General features: G+C 40.4%; 1 protein-coding gene across 10 annotated transcripts in view; it reads left to right on the top strand.

Moving 5' to 3' along the window:
* Positions 1-17,865, top strand: part of GART (phosphoribosylglycinamide formyltransferase, phosphoribosylglycinamide synthetase, phosphoribosylaminoimidazole synthetase) — a 42,012-nt gene extending 24,147 nt beyond the window's left edge. For all 10 annotated transcript variants that reach the window (XM_071753975.1, XM_071754006.1, XM_071754032.1 and 7 more), the window contains 10 exons: positions 1,152-1,261; positions 1,846-2,044; positions 5,559-5,807; positions 6,162-6,314; positions 7,690-7,893; positions 8,216-8,347; positions 8,957-9,087; positions 10,689-10,830; positions 14,920-15,035; positions 16,443-17,865. In XM_071753975.1, coding sequence (XP_071610076.1) covers positions 1,152-1,261; positions 1,846-2,044; positions 5,559-5,807; positions 6,162-6,314; positions 7,690-7,893; positions 8,216-8,347; positions 8,957-9,087; positions 10,689-10,830; positions 14,920-15,035; positions 16,443-16,625 — 1,619 coding nt within the window. In that variant the 3' untranslated portion in view covers positions 16,626-17,865. The remainder of the gene's footprint in view (positions 1-1,151; positions 1,262-1,845; positions 2,045-5,558; positions 5,808-6,161; positions 6,315-7,689; positions 7,894-8,215; positions 8,348-8,956; positions 9,088-10,688; positions 10,831-14,919; positions 15,036-16,442) is intronic.
* The last annotated feature ends 597 nt before the right edge of the window (positions 17,866-18,462 follow it).

Genomic DNA, 18,462 nt, shown 5'->3' on the forward strand with positions numbered 1-18,462 from the left:
CCTTCTATTTCTGTTTCAGTCAGTTCATGGCAATGAGGCTTATAATTTCATCTTGATAAAAAAACCTCCTATTTATACGGTCTCAAGTTTCTAGATGACACAAGAAATATCTGTGGTAAGGAAGTATTTGGGATTTCTTAAAAGTGTACTTCATTAAATTTACATATTTTCTTCTTAAAATGACTCTAAACTCTTATTTTCTGAATGTTATGTGTCAAGGATTCTAGAGAATACAGTTGAGCACTCTAAAAAACTAAATGCCAGCATTTACCACTGAGTGCTATTTTTGATTACATGGTTTATTATTTTTTCCACAGTGAGCTCTAAAATTTCTGCAGAGAAATGCTTTGAAAGGTGTACAAGTAGTAGAATTCCTCAGAGATAATCTTACTCGAAATAGATGCAGGAGACTCTTTGCTTGGTTAAAACAGAATAAGTTTGTCCTTTTTCTGTTGTTGTTGTGTTCTCTGGCACGTCTTGCTCTAGGAAGTCCTTGTAATTCATTTGATAGATTTAAAGTATCTGTCGTGTATATTAACCCTTTCACTAGAAATTAACTGGGAGCTGCTTGCAGACACAAGGTCAGATATACACAGAAAACAAACACACTGGTACAACTCCTCACTTCTTAGCATTCGTAGTGTTTTCCACCAAAGTTTGTTTCACTCTTGGGCTTTAAACAATTTTAGTTTTAAGGTTTCCATACTTAGCCATTGTAACTAGTCTTAGGAAGGAGGAGTCTTAATATACTCTGTAGCAGTATTAACAAAGAGATAAGGAAGTTCACTTGGAAAATACCTAGTTATCACCTTTCCCAGAAGGCAATGGGTTTCAGTCTGTTACCATAATTCCTTTAGTGTTTTTCTGGAAAAGGTGTAAAGGGGGAATATATCAGTCTCAGTAATTATTGAATGTTCAATCACAAGGTTTTGGATTTGTAGCCTTAGGTAATAATGAAGAAAGAAGATAAAGCAGACTTAGGAGGATTAGCAGCTCGCATGCTCTAAAGAGGCTCTAAATATTAGAGAAAAGTTTTATGGTTACAAAGTGAAGTAATTTTGACAGACAGCTGGGAAAATTTGTGTTGGAGATCCTGGAGAGACCCATGAACGTAAAAGTTCACTACTTTTTTCCTGTTTTCTGGCTGGCAGGCTGCAGTGCAGAGCTTGGAGGCTTTGCTGGCCTCTTTGATTTGAAAGCAGCTGGTTACAGAGATCCTATCTTGGTATCTGGAACTGATGGTGTTGGCACAAAACTCAAGGTAATGTGAAAGTCCATGTAAAGGCAGGAAAATAGCACAGTTGGGAAGATGCTTAATCACATCATTAATGTTTTACCAGAAGATATCAATTGTCTTTTAAAAATACCTATTTGTATTTCTGAAAGGGGAATGGAAAATGGAATTTTCATCCTCAAACAAAAGAATTAAATAGACATCTAACTTCTGGCAAGTAAGTAGTCATACTAGAAATAATGCTTAAATTACTAATTTTAATACTAAGTACATGACCAGAAACACTATTTCATTAAGGTAGAGTCTCCAGCTTCAAAAAGATCACTTATGTGGAAAAGCATTTGATTATGTGTTTGCTATTGAGTTTACAGAAGCCACAATGAAACCTTTTCCAGTTCATTCCCTTTCTATAAAGTGCCTTTTGTACTTCTCAATTAAGAAAGTAACAGTTCCAAAGAGAAAAGATATTAGGAGAGGCTTGCAGAGATGGTAACAACTGAAGCTGCTCCTCAAAAAGCATCTGAGAAGGACCGTGTGATTTTGATCCTCTTGTTCCTTTGGTTGTGCTAACTCAGAGCTAACTGTTGGGTTCTCTTTGCTGTGTTTTGCAGATTGCACAGGTGTGTAAGAGACATGACACCATAGGTCAGGACCTGGTTGCCATGTGTGTCAATGACATCCTGGCTCAAGGAGCAGAGCCCCTCTTCTTCCTTGACTATTTTGCCTGTGGCAAACTCGACGTTGAAGTGGCTCAGGGTGTTGTTGCAGGAATAGCTGAAGCTTGCAAAAAGGCAGGATGTGCTCTTTTGGGTATGAAAATTCTTCTTTGAAGGATATGAAAAATCTTATTCAATCTCCTAATAATTGATTTTAATATGTTTATTTTCCTACTCTTGGATAATCTTAGAGGAGTGAAAGAAAAACCAGAAAGCGTCAGATATCTTTGCCTTCAGAGAAAATAATCTCTACCCACTGGAAGAAGGCAGTACTCTACAAATGCCTACAATTTATATATATAAAAATAGAGTATATATACATATATATACTAATCTACAATTTATATTTGCATATAAATTTTCTTATTCATATCTTTTCATTTAACTTTGCAACTACAGCAGCTACCTAGAAAACTAACAATTTGTGTGATTTATTTCTTTGTATTTTTCAAGTAAATTATAAAATATGGGTTTGTACATTTTTATCCTTTATCCTAGAGGAAATCCTCAAGTTTTCTTCGAGAAATAAGATTTATATGTGTTACTATGCATGCACACATCCAGTTGTCTTTACATCTTATCCTTTGAACATCTTGGCTGATTTTAACCAAATTTGACAAGAAAGGCAGAGATCTCACAGCTATTGTGTTCCACAGGCTTCATAAAAATAGAAAGCCAGAGAATGTCCTTATAAATGCAACAAAAGCATCAGCTGGAGCTCATAACTTAGGACACAGAAGTTAATCACAAGACAGAAACATAAAAGAAAGGAGGTTCAATTGTTGCAAAATTAATGGCAAAACTATTTGTCTACTGAAGACTTGCTAAAGATCTGTTTCACCAAGACCTGGATGTTTGAAGGTGTTAAGACTTGAATTTAAACATTTTCCTTTTCAGCCGTATAATACAATTACATATCACATTTTACTACCAGTTTATGTATCTATTCTGATATACAGTAATCTTGTTATCCATGAAAATGATACAATATTTCACTTTGTGAATCTTAAAAAATACAGCTTTAAAGCTGTTCAACTCAATATTACTAGGTCAGTGAAAAAGAGATTCTTTTGGTTAATTCTTCAGTTTATAAAAGGAGTATAACACAAAGTTAAATTTTTAAGCAATGAAACACAGAAGGCTCATTATTCTCACATAGTTTTTATTTTTTCCCCTTTTTTTAATATGTGGAGGAGTACCATAATTTTTTTTAAAAGACCTTTAATTTGAGATTAAAACTGCCAGTTTACTTGTGTTACTTTAGGTATCACTTTATAACTGGTAATACCATAGCTCTTTCTTTTTTTCCAATTCTTTCAAAGTCAGTAACAAAAGTCTTTTCTAAGTGGGAGCGTGTCACTTGGAGGTCGTTTACAAGCCTTGAACAAGGGGCTATTTATATGCTGCTTGATTTTTTTCTGCATGAAGTTCTAGTCAGCTTTATATTTGTCTTGAGGTGTTCTCTCAGTTTATCAAATATAATCAAACCATTCATACTGCAGCATAAGTACTTTATGTGAAATCTTGTTGTGAAATTACTAGCAGAAATATCATAATTTTATTTAAAATTGCAAGACTTTAAAACTACAAAGTGCTTTGGACGTTGTAATTTCTCAAAATTGCAAATATCTTTTTGTGTTAATATAAAAATAAGTCCTAATTCATAAATGCAACAACCATGATTTCTTCCCCCAATTTTTGGCACTCTAAGAAAAGAGAGGACAGGGCTTATGCAGTAACTCTGAACCTGAAGAGGAAATGCTTTTCTGTAGCCTGGATCATTGAAATAAATTTCAGTTTGGGCTCCACCTCCACACTTTCATTTCACTGTGCACTCACAGAGCATTGTATCTGTCTTTGCATAACATGATCCCATAGAAGTCAGGTTTGAAGTTCCTAAATTCCTAGCTTACATTTCTGCAATAGCTGAATACTCACCTCAACCACCTTAAGCTCAGGACACCACTTGATAGTGGGGTACTGAAGGGCTTATCTACATATTTGCTTTTGCACAAACATTATTAAATACAGATTATAACCAAAGTAAGCAAATTAATTTTGATTTTAAAGTTCATTACAGCAATGTAATGTAGGAACCTGGAAAAGCTTTCAGAGAATCTGGGCATCAGGCAGTGTCCAGCACTGATAACAAGAGCAGCTTCCACCATCACTCAGGTAAATTTGGAGCCCCCCAGGGACACTTCCTGGGAACAGCCTGGAGAAGAGGAGGCTCAGGGGAGACCTCATCACTCTCTACAACTCCCTGAAAGGAGGGGGTAGCCAGGGGGGGGTTGGTCTCTTTTCCCAGACGACTTTCAACAAGACAAGAGGGCATGGTCTTAAGTTGTGCCAGGGGAAGTTTAGGTTAGATATTAGAAAGAATTTCTTTACAGAGAGGGTGATCAAGCATTGGAATGGGCTGCCCAGGGAAGTGGTGGATTCTGTGTCGCTGGAGATATTTAAAAAGAGACTGGATGTGGCACTCAGTGCCATGGTCTGGTAACTGCAGCGGGAGTGGATCAAGGGTTGGACTTGATGATCTCTGAGGTCCCTTCCAACCCAGCCAATTCTATGGTTCTATGATTCTGTGAAACCTGGTGAGTGCAAAACCAAAATAAGAGAGAGTTGGTCAGCATGTTGGGCAGAGCTCATGATACACCAGCAGGTATGCTTTTGTAGCCATCATGACCAGCAGAGAGTTTGGAAGGAGAATAATGAGATGACTGTGAGGATATTATCCTTCAGTATGAGGGTCTAGTGTGAAAATGCCTGTATGGAATACTTTGAAGTGAGCAGCAATGCCCATTTCATGCACCAAACACAGCAAGTTCCCCTCTTTAGGCTGAATGAGACTGTGGCAGGCAGAACCCAGGTGTTCAGCAGTGAATATCTGAAGGGCAGCCAGCGTGGTATGTGTGTGTGTAGAGAAAATGTGTGAACAGTGATGTGCATTTCTCTGCAGGCTGGGAAAATTACCTTTTTAGACTGCACTTTGAATGAGGTCAGCCAGATAAAATAAGGTTTTCAAGGATAGAACCAAAGGATGTCTAATAATCAAGATACAAGGTAATAGCCTAGGCAACAGTTCATCTGCAGAAATGGGTAGGAAAGGTGCTCTTTTAGAGGTGTGCTCCCAAAAGAATCTACAACCCTTAGATTGAATCAGAATTGGTGATATAATGGTGATGGCTAGGAGAGGCAGACAGGATAGTGCTGGATGCCAACTCTTCATGAAGGCAAGTGAGACTAAAAGCTATGTTGTTCCTTCGATGCCCATGTAGGGATTTATTTTATCTCTTATATGTTTTTCATGGCAGAGATTTGGAAATATGAAGCACTAAATACATGCTTTGATTTTAAGATGTGAATGCACAGCAATGTGATACCACTTGTCAGTGAGGGAGGGAAAGCTCTTTCCCAATTTTTTATTGCTTGTTCAATTGAAAGGCCTGTGACAAATATGGTTCTGATTCTTTTTAGTGTTTGTTTATCTGATTAAAAAACTTAGTCTGTTAGTGCCTTATGAGTTTAAAACTTTGAAAAAATTACACGCCTACTGGTCCCAATGTTTTTCCAACACCCCCTTTCTCTCTTTTTGCTTCTTACAGGGGGAGAAACTGCTGAAATGCCAGGCATGTATCCACCTGGAGAGTATGATCTGGCTGGCTTTGCTGTTGGTGCAGTGGAGCGAGGACAGATGCTGCCCCAGCTGGAGAGAATTGCTGATGGAGATGTGGTTATTGGAGTAGCTTCCTCTGGGGTTCACAGCAATGGCTACAGCCTTGTAAGGAAGATTGTGGAAGAGTCATCATTTGATTTCTCTTCTCCAGTTGGAATGTCTGGCGACCAGACACTAGGTACCACTTACAATGCCATTTTTTGCATTAGAACTGGAACTTCTGAATGGGCAGGTGTGACACAACTGTTATTTCTGTGACTTTGCTTTTGTTACTTATCTAAGGCACTAAAAAAATTATTCTGTTCTTGAACATACTCTAGTCTTTTTTTTTTCCCATCACAAAAGCAGGAAAAAATTAAGGGATGGGAATAAATAACTAATTCTGTGCTAAAAAGGGTAGAACGTTGTGGTTTGCTCTGTAATACTCATTAGTATCCAGCAAATTAATATTTTGAGATTTCCTCAATTTCATATTGATTAACATGTCTTTCTGTGATGTAACTGGTTTTCTTTCACCCTGTTTCATCTACAGGAGATCTCTTGTTAACCCCAACTAAGATCTACAGTAAGACTCTGTTGCCTGTCCTTCGCTCAGGCCATGTGAAAGCCTATGCCCACATCACTGGAGGGGGCTTGCTGGAAAACATCCCAAGAGTTCTCCCAGATTCCTGTGGTGTCGTTTTAGGTGAGATAAAAAAAAAACTGTAAAAATAGCTGCATGTTAATATGGATTGAGGGAAGCTGTGTACATGGGGATATGTCAGGTGACTTCCACTGTAAGAGCTAGGTTTGCCTGTCTAGCAGTAACTTGGACTTTTTCTTCATTGTTGCTGAATTTCTCCTTGTGCCTGAAACAGAGCCAGTCAAAACACTTTGTCCTCTTCAAACTGCTGCTCATTGAGGTCGCTTCCCCTGATGGTGTTCTGGACAGGATTTTTAAGGAAACTCTATCCATATTTGCAAAAAATTTTAAAGCATCCCAAAGTGAGCTTTCAGCATTTTAGATTGATTGATTTAGACTGAACGGTTGGGTTTGGAAGGGACCTAAAAGATCACCAAGATCCACCCCCCCTGCATGGGCAGGGATACCTCCCACTAGACCAGGTTGCACAAGGCTTCATCCAACCTGGCCTTGAACACTGCCAGGGATGGGCATTAACAACCTCCCTAGGAAACCTATTCCAGAGTCTTACTACCCTCATGGTGAAGAATTTTTTCCTAATATCTAACCTAAATCTACCCGTGAAGTCTTTGATTAGCAAATATGCTTACTAGCTCAAGTATGTCTCTTGCTATTCAACATACCTTAATTAATCCTCACCAAAATCTCATCAGGTATACTAGAAGGAGTATTTCACCTCAGGAGAAAGTGTAGTGGGGAAAGGTAATTGACTTACTATAGGTTATGCAGTGCTCATTGGGCTGTAGAATAAAGTAAGGGAGCTAAGACTGAGTTTTGCACCCCAGAACTGCATGTAAATATTTCTTACACTTGTGACTTTGAACAGTGGTCCCCAGTAGATACTAGTATGTATAAATGAGGTTAATACAATTTAAAATATAACATGATGAGAAAGAAACACACTGTCTTCAGAGTTCTTTTAGTGGCTTGTCCAGAAACATTTCTCATGCTGCTGTGAACCATCTTTACCTTGCTGGGGTTGGGGGCAGTGTGAGACTTTTGTTGTGACAGTTTCTAAGGCTGCCCTTCTGGTACAATAGTTCCTCTAGAAGCAGAGTTGTCACTTTCATGAAGAGGATTTTCCAAAGACTGCCTCACAGCCTGCTTTGAATTACTGCTTGACAGATTAAACATAGGAGCAAGAGTGGTTTATTTCCTCCCAGAGTGACACTTCTTTCTACTTCCAACACTTTTTCAGTAAGGAAGGAAAAAAACACCCTATTCCTGTGCATGGAAGCTGATTTCACTCAAGCTAGTGCTGCTGTGGGACTGTTCCTGGGCTTTTCACCCAGATCTTCCCTCTTGATGCTCTAGTAATTATTTTTTTTTCCATTGGTAGTGATTTCCACTCTTCATTTGTGTTTTCGATTCCCTTCAGATGCTCTTACGTGGAAGATTCCTGAAATCTTTTGCTGGCTCCATAGAGAAGGGGACCTCTCTGAGGAGGAAATGGCTCGAACATTTAATTGTGGGATCGGTGCAGTCTTGATAGTTCAGAAGGAGCTGGCTCAGCAGGTCCTCAAGGATGTACAGAGGCAGGAGACAGCCTGGCTCATTGGGAAAGTTGTCTCACTGCAAAAAGGTTATTAGATTTTCATTTTCTTTTCAATGCAAAAACCCAGATCTAAATTCCTTAGCTGGTGGGTCTCCATGGAGGTTAGCTGCAAATATCTTATTTGTCACCTCCATGGGTTTTTATCACAAGGTATTAAACAGGGAGTCCTCACAAATTCAGTCTTTGTTCATAGAATGTGTGCTTAGCAATGTCAGATGTTACCAGAACTATAAACAAAGAATGAGAAGTAAAGTAGTGCCACTAATCTCTTTTCATGTGGTCTTTTCTCCTCTCTGTTTCTCCCTTTATTTACATGTTGGGTTTGGTTTTTTTCCTTGTACATATTCAGGCTCTGAACGTGTTCAAGTACATAATATGCTTCAAGCCTTGCAAGCAAACAGATCACTGTCTCTGCACAGCCATATCCAAGGCAAAAACCAGACAAACAAAGTGAAGGTTGCTGTCCTCATCTCTGGAACGGGTGAGAATTTATATTCTTTACTGCAGTGTAAAACTTCAGCTCAGATCCAAAATCTCTGAAAGTCCTGATAGGCTTCTAACAGGCTTTCAGTAACAAATAGGCAGAATAGATTTTGCCTTTGGATTAATTTCAGTCACAAACAACAATCTTTAAACTCCTCTGCAAAGTGACTATGAATTGCATCTGTGTTCATTTGATCTACAAATTTTGGCATGTTTCTGCGTTCAGGCAACCTATAACTATAGGTTATAGAACACTATAGGTTCTTTCACAAATAGACCAGAATTTCTTCTTCCCCTATAGGATCTTCCAGGGTTCCTGTAGTCTCACTTGCTAAAATGTACACCATCATTCCAATGCCAAAAATTACAGTTTCAAAATGTACTTGCTCGTAAAGTTACTATCTGTCAAATAGAATAGAAATTTAAATAGTAGAATCCAGCTGTCAAATTCCGCTCCCAGTAAAATTAGTAAAAAAAAAAGTTTGCTATTAACATCAGTGGGGTTTGGATTGCGTCTCACCCATATTGCTGCTTGTGTAAAACTCTATTAATTGTATTTATTTTTCAGGAAAGACTTGAAAGTAATTAATTATTTTTTCACTCATAGGCACAAACCTGGAAGCCCTCATAAATAGCACAAAGAAGTCCACCAGTTTTGCACAAATAATCCTTGTTATTTCTAACAAAGCTGGTGTGGAGGGGTTAAGGAAAGCTGAAAAAGCTGGTATTCCTACAAGGGTAAGTATTTCTTATCTTTTTAAAATGAGCTATCATTAGCTCTGACTATAGCAGGAAGGTACTTTGAGATAATGAGTTTTACTAGGGTAAGAGATGGTTTGACAGGAAGCCTTTAGCTTTTTTTTTTTCATTTTTTTGTCATGAACTTGTGTCCTTGGGCAAACTACCTCAAATGGGAAGCAAAATTCTTTTCCCTTCTCAGAGATGTTGCTAATAATCCTGGTGGGTTTGGGAACAGTCATTATATTAAACCTGCACAAAACTTTCATGGTTACAGTTGAAACTTTGCCATTTATTTAACTGAAGTGCATTTGAAATGCACTGGAGTAACAGACTCTTTTTATCTGCTTTTAATTCTAAAATTATATGCAAAACAGACATGATAGTTCACTTGAATGAAATAGAGAGGTCAAACTCAGTGGGACCTTCCACTGACTCCCTGGGTATTGCTTTGAACTCTCCAGGACTCACTCAGAGCAAACCACATTTTCCTCAGTGTCACTGGAACCAGTTCTGTGTTGCCTTGCCCTTTGTGCAGCCATTTATTTGTATTACAGATGTGAAATGCCACTGCTCGGACTTTGTAGCATTTTACAGTCCCTTTTCACTGATAACTACAGGCATATGGAAGATCTGAACCCAGGACAAGCTTTGCTATTAATTGGGATAGTCACAGGATCTGCTTGTTAGTGCTGTTGCTGTCTCTTGCTTGGGAGGATACAAAGATCACAAGTTAAAGTATGTCTGTAGTATGTGAGTGAAGAACAAACATACAATGAGGACAAAAAAAAAAAATACAGCCTTGGAGAGATTATGATCTTGATATTTAAGATGGAAAGTGAGTCATGACACAGAGACACAGAGGGGAATGTGCTTTGTCACTTACTACCTTGTAGTTCACAGCAGAATTCAGCCCAGTGTTGAGCTGGGCTCTATTTCTAGTGCCCTCTGCCAGCTTTTCAGCTAATCAGCTCTGGTTTTTCAGAACTACTTTGTGATATTTAAATGTGCCACTGTGGTATATCTGGTAGGGATTAACAGGTATTTTTATTTATAAGGCTGTGGATGTTTACACAACACTGCCTTCTTCCTGTTTAAATTAGGCAATGTAGCCTGGATGGAAAATACTTGGTTATAGTGACCTTTTGCAGTAGGGGCTGCTTTGCCAGCTTGTGATTAGCCTTTCCTTTGAGGTTTTGCAATACAGTTTTTTGCAAGGCTCACCTGCTTAAAACTATCAGAGGCCTTAAATTGAGTGAAATAATTCTCAGACTTTAGGTGATCTTAACCACTTACATTTGGAGGTTGTTAAATTGTGTTCAGATACTGGGACCTACAGCTGGAGGCCTAGTAAAAGAAACCCCTTATTTATTCTGATGATTGCTCTGTGTGAATAGGAATAAAGTCTGCATGTTTGTCTGTTAGCTGCATGCATTTATGAAATGCTCTTCTTGCTGTGTATGTGCACCTAATTTAAACTACACATGGAGGTTTATTTGGTTTTTGTTTATTACTGCAGGGTATCACTTCATAGTGCTCTAAAGGCATTTCAATTAAAGTAACACTATATCCATATTTCTTCATCTTTTGGATTTTCACAGGTTATTGACCATAAATCATTTGGAAGTCGCACTGAATTTGACAGTGCAGTTGATAAAGTCCTTGAGGAATTCTCAGTTGAACTGATCTGTCTGGCTGGATTTATGCGAATACTGTCAGGTCCTTTTGTCAAAAAATGGGAAGGTAAGCACAGCATAGTAGTGTATTCAATTACAAAAAGAAAAAAAATAATTTTATAGCCTAGCCCCAGGAAAAAGAAAATTGCAAAAATACAGAATATAGAATACAGACTACAACTAATTCTGGATTGGCAGGAAACTAGACATTTCCCTTCTTGTAAGAAAAAGGATGAGAAAGAGAAAGACAGTGTTTTTCCTCTTCCCTCTGCCATTTCCACAGATGTTTAAGGAGGCCAAGGGCAGACACAGATCTTGTGGTCTTTGAGTTATTAGAAAATATTTTAAGCTAAGGCTGTGAAAACTTTAGGCCCCTGCTAACATGAGATACAGAGCAAATTGTTACCTAGGCAGTTAAGTGTTGGTTGGGGAGGGGTGCATCCAGCCACTGAGAGTTCCTTCCCCTAAGAGATGAGCTGCCTTGGCTGCGCACAAAGCTGCAAAACTAAGCAGAGATGTGCAGTTCCTGTTAACAAGTTCCTGCTGGCCTTCTGGAAGCTGAACATGAGCCAGCAGTGTGCCCAGGTGGCCAAGAAGGCCAATGAGCCAGCAGTGTGCCCAGGTGGCCAAGAAGGCCAATGGCATCCTGGCCTGTATCAGGAACAGTGTGGCCAGCAGGTCCAGGGAAGGGATTCTGCCCCTGTACTCAGCCCTGGTGAGGCCACAGCTTGAGTCCTGTGTCCAGTTCTGGGCCCCTCAGTTCAGGAAGGATATCGAGGTCCTGGAGCAGGTCCAAAGGAGGGCAACCAGGCTGGTGAAGGGATCCAGCACAAGTCCTGTGAGGAAGGGCTGAGGGAGCTGGGGCTGTTCAGCCTGGAGAAGAGGAGGCTCAGGGGAGACCTCATCACTCTCTACAACTCCCTGAAAGGAGGGTGTAGCCAGGAGGGGGTTGGTCTCTTTTCCCAGGCAACTCTCAGCAAGACAAGAGGGCATAAGAGGTCTCAAGTTGTGCCGGGGGAGGTTTAGGTTGGACATTAGAAAGAATTTCTTTACTGAGAGGGTGATCAGGCATTGGAATGGGCTGCCCCAGGAAGTGGTGGATTCTCCGTCCCTGGAGATATTTAAAAAGAGACTGGATGTGGCACTCAGTGCCATGGTCTGGTAACCACGGTGGTAGTGGGTTGGACTTGATGATCTCAGAGGTCCCTTCCAACCCAGGTGATTCTATGATTCTGTGTTTCTGGTTAGACTTCCCAAGACCTGTCTGAATCTGAGGGTGGGTAGGTTCACAGGCAGATTCAGCTTTTATTTGTCCAAAGTTTTCACAGTGTCTCCCCTCTGGTTATCTTCTACAGTGGTTCCAGGTTTTTGTTAGAGGCTGGTAACACCTCTACACACTTCACTTCTCCCTCCCCCAGCTGTTAAATTCATCTTCTTAGCTCAGTTTCTTTTAGGGGGTCCTGAATCACACAGAGGCAGCTGCTCTTCTCCCTGTTTGCTCTGCTTTGGGTTCAGTCATAGTTACTTAAACCAGTTTTTCCTCATACCTACCAGTTAGAGGCTGGTCAGCCTATATACATTACAGGTTTCTGGGTGGCCTTTGTTGTTCACACAGTGACTTTGTGTTACCCTGGGTGTTACCCTGAGTGTACCTATAACACAGACCTTTAACACCTGAACAATTTTTCAAACCTCTCTTTAAAAAATGAGTGGAGCAAAATAGGTATTTTTAGGAGGCAGTTCATTTTATGCTAAAGCTGTCAAGTGAAGTAAGTCAGAGGAACTGGTTTTGTTTCTCTCAATTCATTACGAAGTCCAGAAGATGAAGACATAAATGTCTGTGCTGTAGAAATCTGTAGTTAGGAGAGAGGCATCTTCACTATGAAAGATGTGTTTTGAGTAGAGTATCTGTGTAGGGGACAGAAAAGTATTTTTACTAGTGCAAAGATCTTGTCCAAATAAAGGATGAGCTTAGTTTCCTCTGATTTAGGGATGCCACTTCCAGCTGTGATGGTTGCCCTGCACAGTGCAGAACGTGTGTTGCACATATGGCTGACCTGAGAGCAAAAGATGCTCTCTTCAGTACTGGATGGCTGCACTGATTAATTCATGGTTTTAACGGTCCAGCCCTGAACTGAGTTTGAAAGCAGAAACCTACCTGAGTTCTGACAAGAGTATCCATCAGTTAGGTCTTAGATGTGAGCTCAAACACTCACTTCAGCTCAGAGATCTGTGGCAGCTAACAGGAGCCTGCTGTAAAACACAGACCCAGTCAGAATAACCTAAACTGTCCCATTACAATCAATTCTTGTTGCTTCTCTTTTAAAAGCTGTTACCTTTCCTTTCTCCTGCAGTCACAAGGTCATAACAAGGTGTGAAGTTAGTCGTGAAAGTATCTTGTTTAATGGCCCTGAAATATTTATTTTGAATGTTAACATAAAGGACGTATTTAAATAAAAAAAAAAAATAGAATCAAGCAAACAGAAAACTACTTTCCTTTAGAGCAGTTTCTAATGGCACTCTATTGAGAAACTGGGGAAATTCTGACAGAAGTGCAGCTCACCACAATACTTTTTTTTGCTCAAGCAGCAAGTGGAGAGATGCTGGAGGGGTATTTTGGGGATCCAAAACACATTTGAGATATTGTTAAAGATCAGTCAATACGTTTGCCTCTTTAAGTTGCACAGGTCAATAACTGCATGAGATAATTGGGGTGAGAGTGCAGGTTTCACATCATGCTGCCAGAAATGGCCCTCCCTTCACATGAGGAAATCACAAGCCTCTATTTTGGTACTGGGCTGCCTCGGCCAGCATCTGTCAGCTCAGTCTCGCTGCTTGGCATTTAGGTGGTGTTCTGTGGATCCTGGTGTCACACAGCCTGCCTAAACACGAGGCACACAGAGGCAGCGTGGGCACAGCACACTGTGTTATAAATAGTACCGATGGCCACTTTTTTTTTTTTTAATCCTGTAAGTGTTTTTACTGAACCTAAAAGAAGATCTAGGGCTGTCAAGCACCTTCTGACTTCATGCTGACCCAGAATGGGCTGGTGAATTTGTCACAGATATATTGGGAGCAGATGGGGGGAAGTCTGCCAGAAGAAAGGAGGTTTTCTTGTGGTTTAACCATTACATTGCTGTAGTGGTGAGACCCTGAGGTTACAGGCAGCCACCCTCCTGCACGTTACAGCTAGGTAGGAGCTCAGGCATTTGCTTTCTTTTCTAAGGGCAATCAACACAAGCTACAGGCTTCCCGGTGTTGTAACTGTGGTTGCACCTGGTTGAGCATTAAAGTTACCTTATCGATTTCAGAATCCTTCAGCCAACTTTCCACATGGAAAGTACTAGTGGTAGACATGCTTTTCAGAAGGGCAGAGAGAAGGACTCCTATATGAGCAGCTGTTGTCTATTATTAAGCCAAAACAGGTGTGGAGGAGAAGTCCAGGCTAAAGAATTTTAGCCTTGTCACGGACGAGTCTGTGATGTCATTTGAAATGGCAGCAAGTTTCTTTTTTGTGCTGAGTTTGTAAGAAAGAAGATTGTGCTTGTGATCAAAGATGAGAAGAACGAAATGCTGAGGGAAAGGACAGCCACATTTAAAAAATTAATCATTGTTAGTCACTGGAGAACTATGCTATAGCCATACAATTAGTTGTAACTGATTGCTGGCTTCTCAGGAGTGAGTGACTTAACAACAGGACAAGGGGCAATGGTTATAAACTGGAGCATAGGCAGTTCTGTATAAGTATAAGGAAGAATTTTCTCACTGTGAGGGTGCCAGAGCACTGGCACAGGCTACGCAGGGAGGTTGTGGAGTCTCCTTCCCTGGAGACATCTGAAACCCACCTGGACTCTTTCCTACATGGCCTCATGTAGGTGACCCTGCTCTGGCAGGAGGGTTGGACTCAGATGATCTTTCGAGGTCCCTTCCAACCCCTAACTTTCTGTGATTCTATTATTTATTTATTTATTAATAGGAAGACATTCTGAAATGCTTTGGGCTGCTTATCTGTCAGTATCACCAAAAAACAAGCGTTTGCAAAAGTCACAAAAAATCTTTCTCACAAATGTGTTTTGTTCTTCTGTTGATTATGGTGCTTTGAACACTCAGTAAAGGTGAATACTAAAATACAATTATCTCACTTGTAATTTTCCAGGGAAAATACTGAATATCCACCCATCTCTACTGCCTTCTTTTAAGGGAGCAAATGCCCACAAATTGGTCTTACAAGCAGGAGTCCGAGTCACAGGCTGTACTGTACACTTTGTAGCTGTAAGTACTTCCTTCTTCTGCCCTTTAACTCCATAATTAATTAGTCTTAAGATTTTCACCTCAGAGCTTGCATGGAACACCCTTATATCATCACATTTGGTTACATTTTCTACTTTGTTAATTCATAACATTATTGGACTATATAGTGCTTTAGTTTGCTGTCCCTGGAGAAGGAACAGGAAATTAATAAGCTATGCAGGACTTTAAGATTTACCTAATGTAACTTCTTCCATAAGCATCCTGCTGCTGTCTTCCATCCACTGTAGTGGGAATGTGAGTTCATGAAAGGCCTTGGCTGGCCCAAAATCATCATTTCTACACAGCACCAACTTCTTAGACTTTATCACTCACCCTTCCGTATTTGCTGCTTTCAAGAAAAAAAAAAAACAACAACCAAACAACACTGGTAATGGCATGAGAAGTTTAGATTTGTTAAGAAGTAATTTAGTGTTTGTGGGAGCAGAGGAGAAACTCTGGAATTTATGGAAGTCAGAAAATAAGAAAACAAAAGCCACCGATCTCTCAGCTTGGAAGATGCACATTTTCATCAGTACAGGGAGCATTTTTTCCATATTGTTCAGTTCTCAGGAGTGGCAGTAACTAGGCTCCCTTCCTCTACTACATTCTTCAGATTATCCTCCCATTTTCTACTACTCCTGATATCTATTCTATTTTTCCTTTCTTGTGGAAAAAGAGACAAAAATTGTTTTTCCAGATAGAAGGAAAAATTCCATTCCTTTCCCCATGATATGACTTAGGGTTTCTGTCTGACAATGTGCTGAGAAACAACAACTAAACAGCAGGGATCTGCTTCATTAACATGCAAAAGAAAGATCTGCTGGGTGCTCTTGTCCCACCCTGTGCCACAGCTTGGATAATTCACTCCTTTGAATTGAAATGTCATCATTTTGTCCAAGTCAGCCCATCATGTCCCCAGCTAACACAGCTTTTGTTGTTTGCTGTAGCAGCAGTGCTGCTCACTGATGTTCTGCCTGGCTCTTAGAATCATAAAATCATAGAATTGGCTGGGTTGGAAGGGACCTCAGAGATGATCAAGTCCAACCCTTGATCCACTACCGCTGCAGTTACCAGACCATGGCACTGAGTGCCACATCCAGTCTCTTTTTAAATATCTCCAGGGACAGAGAATCCACCACTTCTTCTACTACTACTTCTTCTTTTACTTTGAACCCTGCCCTTCTGTTAGTTCCTCACTGCCCAGCCTCAGCCCTGGCGTCTTCCCTGCTCTCCTCGCATTATCCCAAATCCATGTTTCCTGTCACAGTGTAATGCTAAGCAGATCCCTGAAGGCAGCTGGATTTACATTCCTTGCCGTACAGCCAGGCTCCCCCCCCCCTTCTCTCTCCTCTTTCAGCCACACAGACTTTCTGGCTTTTGCTTTTACAGGAGGAGGTCGATGCTGGAGCAATCATTTTCCAGGAGGCGGTTCCAGTGCAGATTGGTGACACGGTGGAGACTTTGTCTGAAAGGGTGAAGGAGGCCGAGCACCGAGCCTTCCCCGCTGCCCTGCAGCTTGTGGCCAGCGGCGCCGTGCGGGTGGGGGAAGCCGGGAAGATCCACTGGAAGTAGGAGCAGCCAGGCCCTCAGGATCCTCAGATGGGACAGCTGGGGTGCCTGAGTTGGTCAAATGGGAGGTCACAGCCTAATAACGCGCACACTGGTTTGTCCTGACAGTGTTTTTGACGTGGAGTTTACCGTGTTGTGTTCTCACTCGAATGGTTAAAGATTTGAAGTAAAATCCAGAGAAAGCCACAGATGGGAATGTTAAGGCAGGGGGCTGTTCTCAGTAGTTTCAGCAATGGCTCTGTTACACTCTTCCTAATTTAAATCACTTCCTCAGCCAGCATTTTGTTTCTCAGTCACTTTATTAAACTATAAACATTCAGTTGCTCACAGAGAGATCTGAGTATCTCAGAGACTGATGTAGGAACATTGGTTTTGCTCTCTAACATTCCATATCAGCTGTAACGGGATTCTCTTGGCATGTGCTGTGAAGTGTTTGTGAGGAAAAGTACTGGAACCAGTTCAGTGGAAGACACAGCTGAAGGCAAAATACTTTACTCATAAAAATCTCTAGCCAAAACAAGAAAAAATGGCCTCCAAGAACACTATCTATACCTGCAGATAATGAAATGTTTGGTGGTTTTTTTTCATATAGTTTCTGTTTTAATCTTGGTAGATCTTGTCTGTCCCAGATTCTGCAGACATATCCTGTAACTTCAGATATTGGACCTGCTATTGATCTGATGCTAAACAGATTTAAATGTCTGCTTACCATTTCCCTTCAAGCATCCCTATGTGAATCCCCATGTGAATTCCCTTCAGAGATTTGTTCAGAGCCAAAGGAATCATTTTTCTTTTATTTGACTGAGCAGAAAGGGATTTAGGACTAGATACAAAATGTGTTGTTGGCTTATGAGGTGTTCTTCAGAAATTCCACTGCAGTTAAGTGTCTTTATTCTTGGATCAGTGTTTCACCTGAAATAATACTGATGGAAGCCCAGTAAATCTTACCATTTTGAAAACCGTAAAGTTTTTTGCACAGCTGAAGTCTTTTGAAAAAGTACCTGGTTTTCTTTTAATGTTTTAGCCTAGCTGTGAAAAAAAAATTAGATGTATTTAGTAAAATAATCAGTTTTTCCCCCATGCAAACCAGAAGCATCTGACTGAAGCTGATTATGTGTGTTCTAGAGCTCCTCTTTAATACAGAGAAAGCTGATTTGTATTCTGTGCACTGATGTCCTTATGGTACTTCTGTGTTAATGTAATCTCAACTGGGTTTTGAAATAAAGTCTAATAAAGTAAAAAACACAAGCAAATAAAAGCTATCAAAAGTTTTTCTTGGAATTCCTTTACTAGGTGCATAATTTTGTGAAATAAAATCTAACTTTGCCTACAGTACAGCAACTGGAAATCAGTTTGTGAGGTTCCAGACGTGCATAAGTGAGTAATGTTTCACAGAGTGTGGTGACCTTACTGTTTCAGTGGCCAGAAACTTGCTGACAAAATATTTCTGTCACCCATTTGTCACCAAGGATAAAGCTCAGATACAGAAGAACGTGACATGGTCAAATTTAATTTGCCTGTAAAGGGCAACGAATTAAAGATAAGCCTCCAGCTCAGGGTTCTTCTTTACAGACCTGCCCTCCCATGGAAGGGCCTCCCCCGCAGGCAAACTGTCCCCCCCCCAACCCCCCCCGACCCCGAGGCAGCACTGTCTCAGTGAGAATGTAAAAGATGCTGGGAGAGTCCAGCTCTGGCAGGAATTGAGTCCACATAAGTTCAGTGCCTTAGCTATGAGACAGCAAACCTTTCGCAAGTCAAAAGAAATAGTACTTAAACTAATTTACATGTTAGAAGAAGTAAGATTACTGCTAGGGGTGAAATCACTCCCTCTACAGTTAAC

This window comes from Heliangelus exortis, chromosome 1 (assembly GCF_036169615.1).
Source record: "Heliangelus exortis chromosome 1, bHelExo1.hap1, whole genome shotgun sequence".
NCBI classification, from domain to species: Eukaryota; Metazoa; Chordata; class Aves; order Apodiformes; family Trochilidae; genus Heliangelus; species Heliangelus exortis.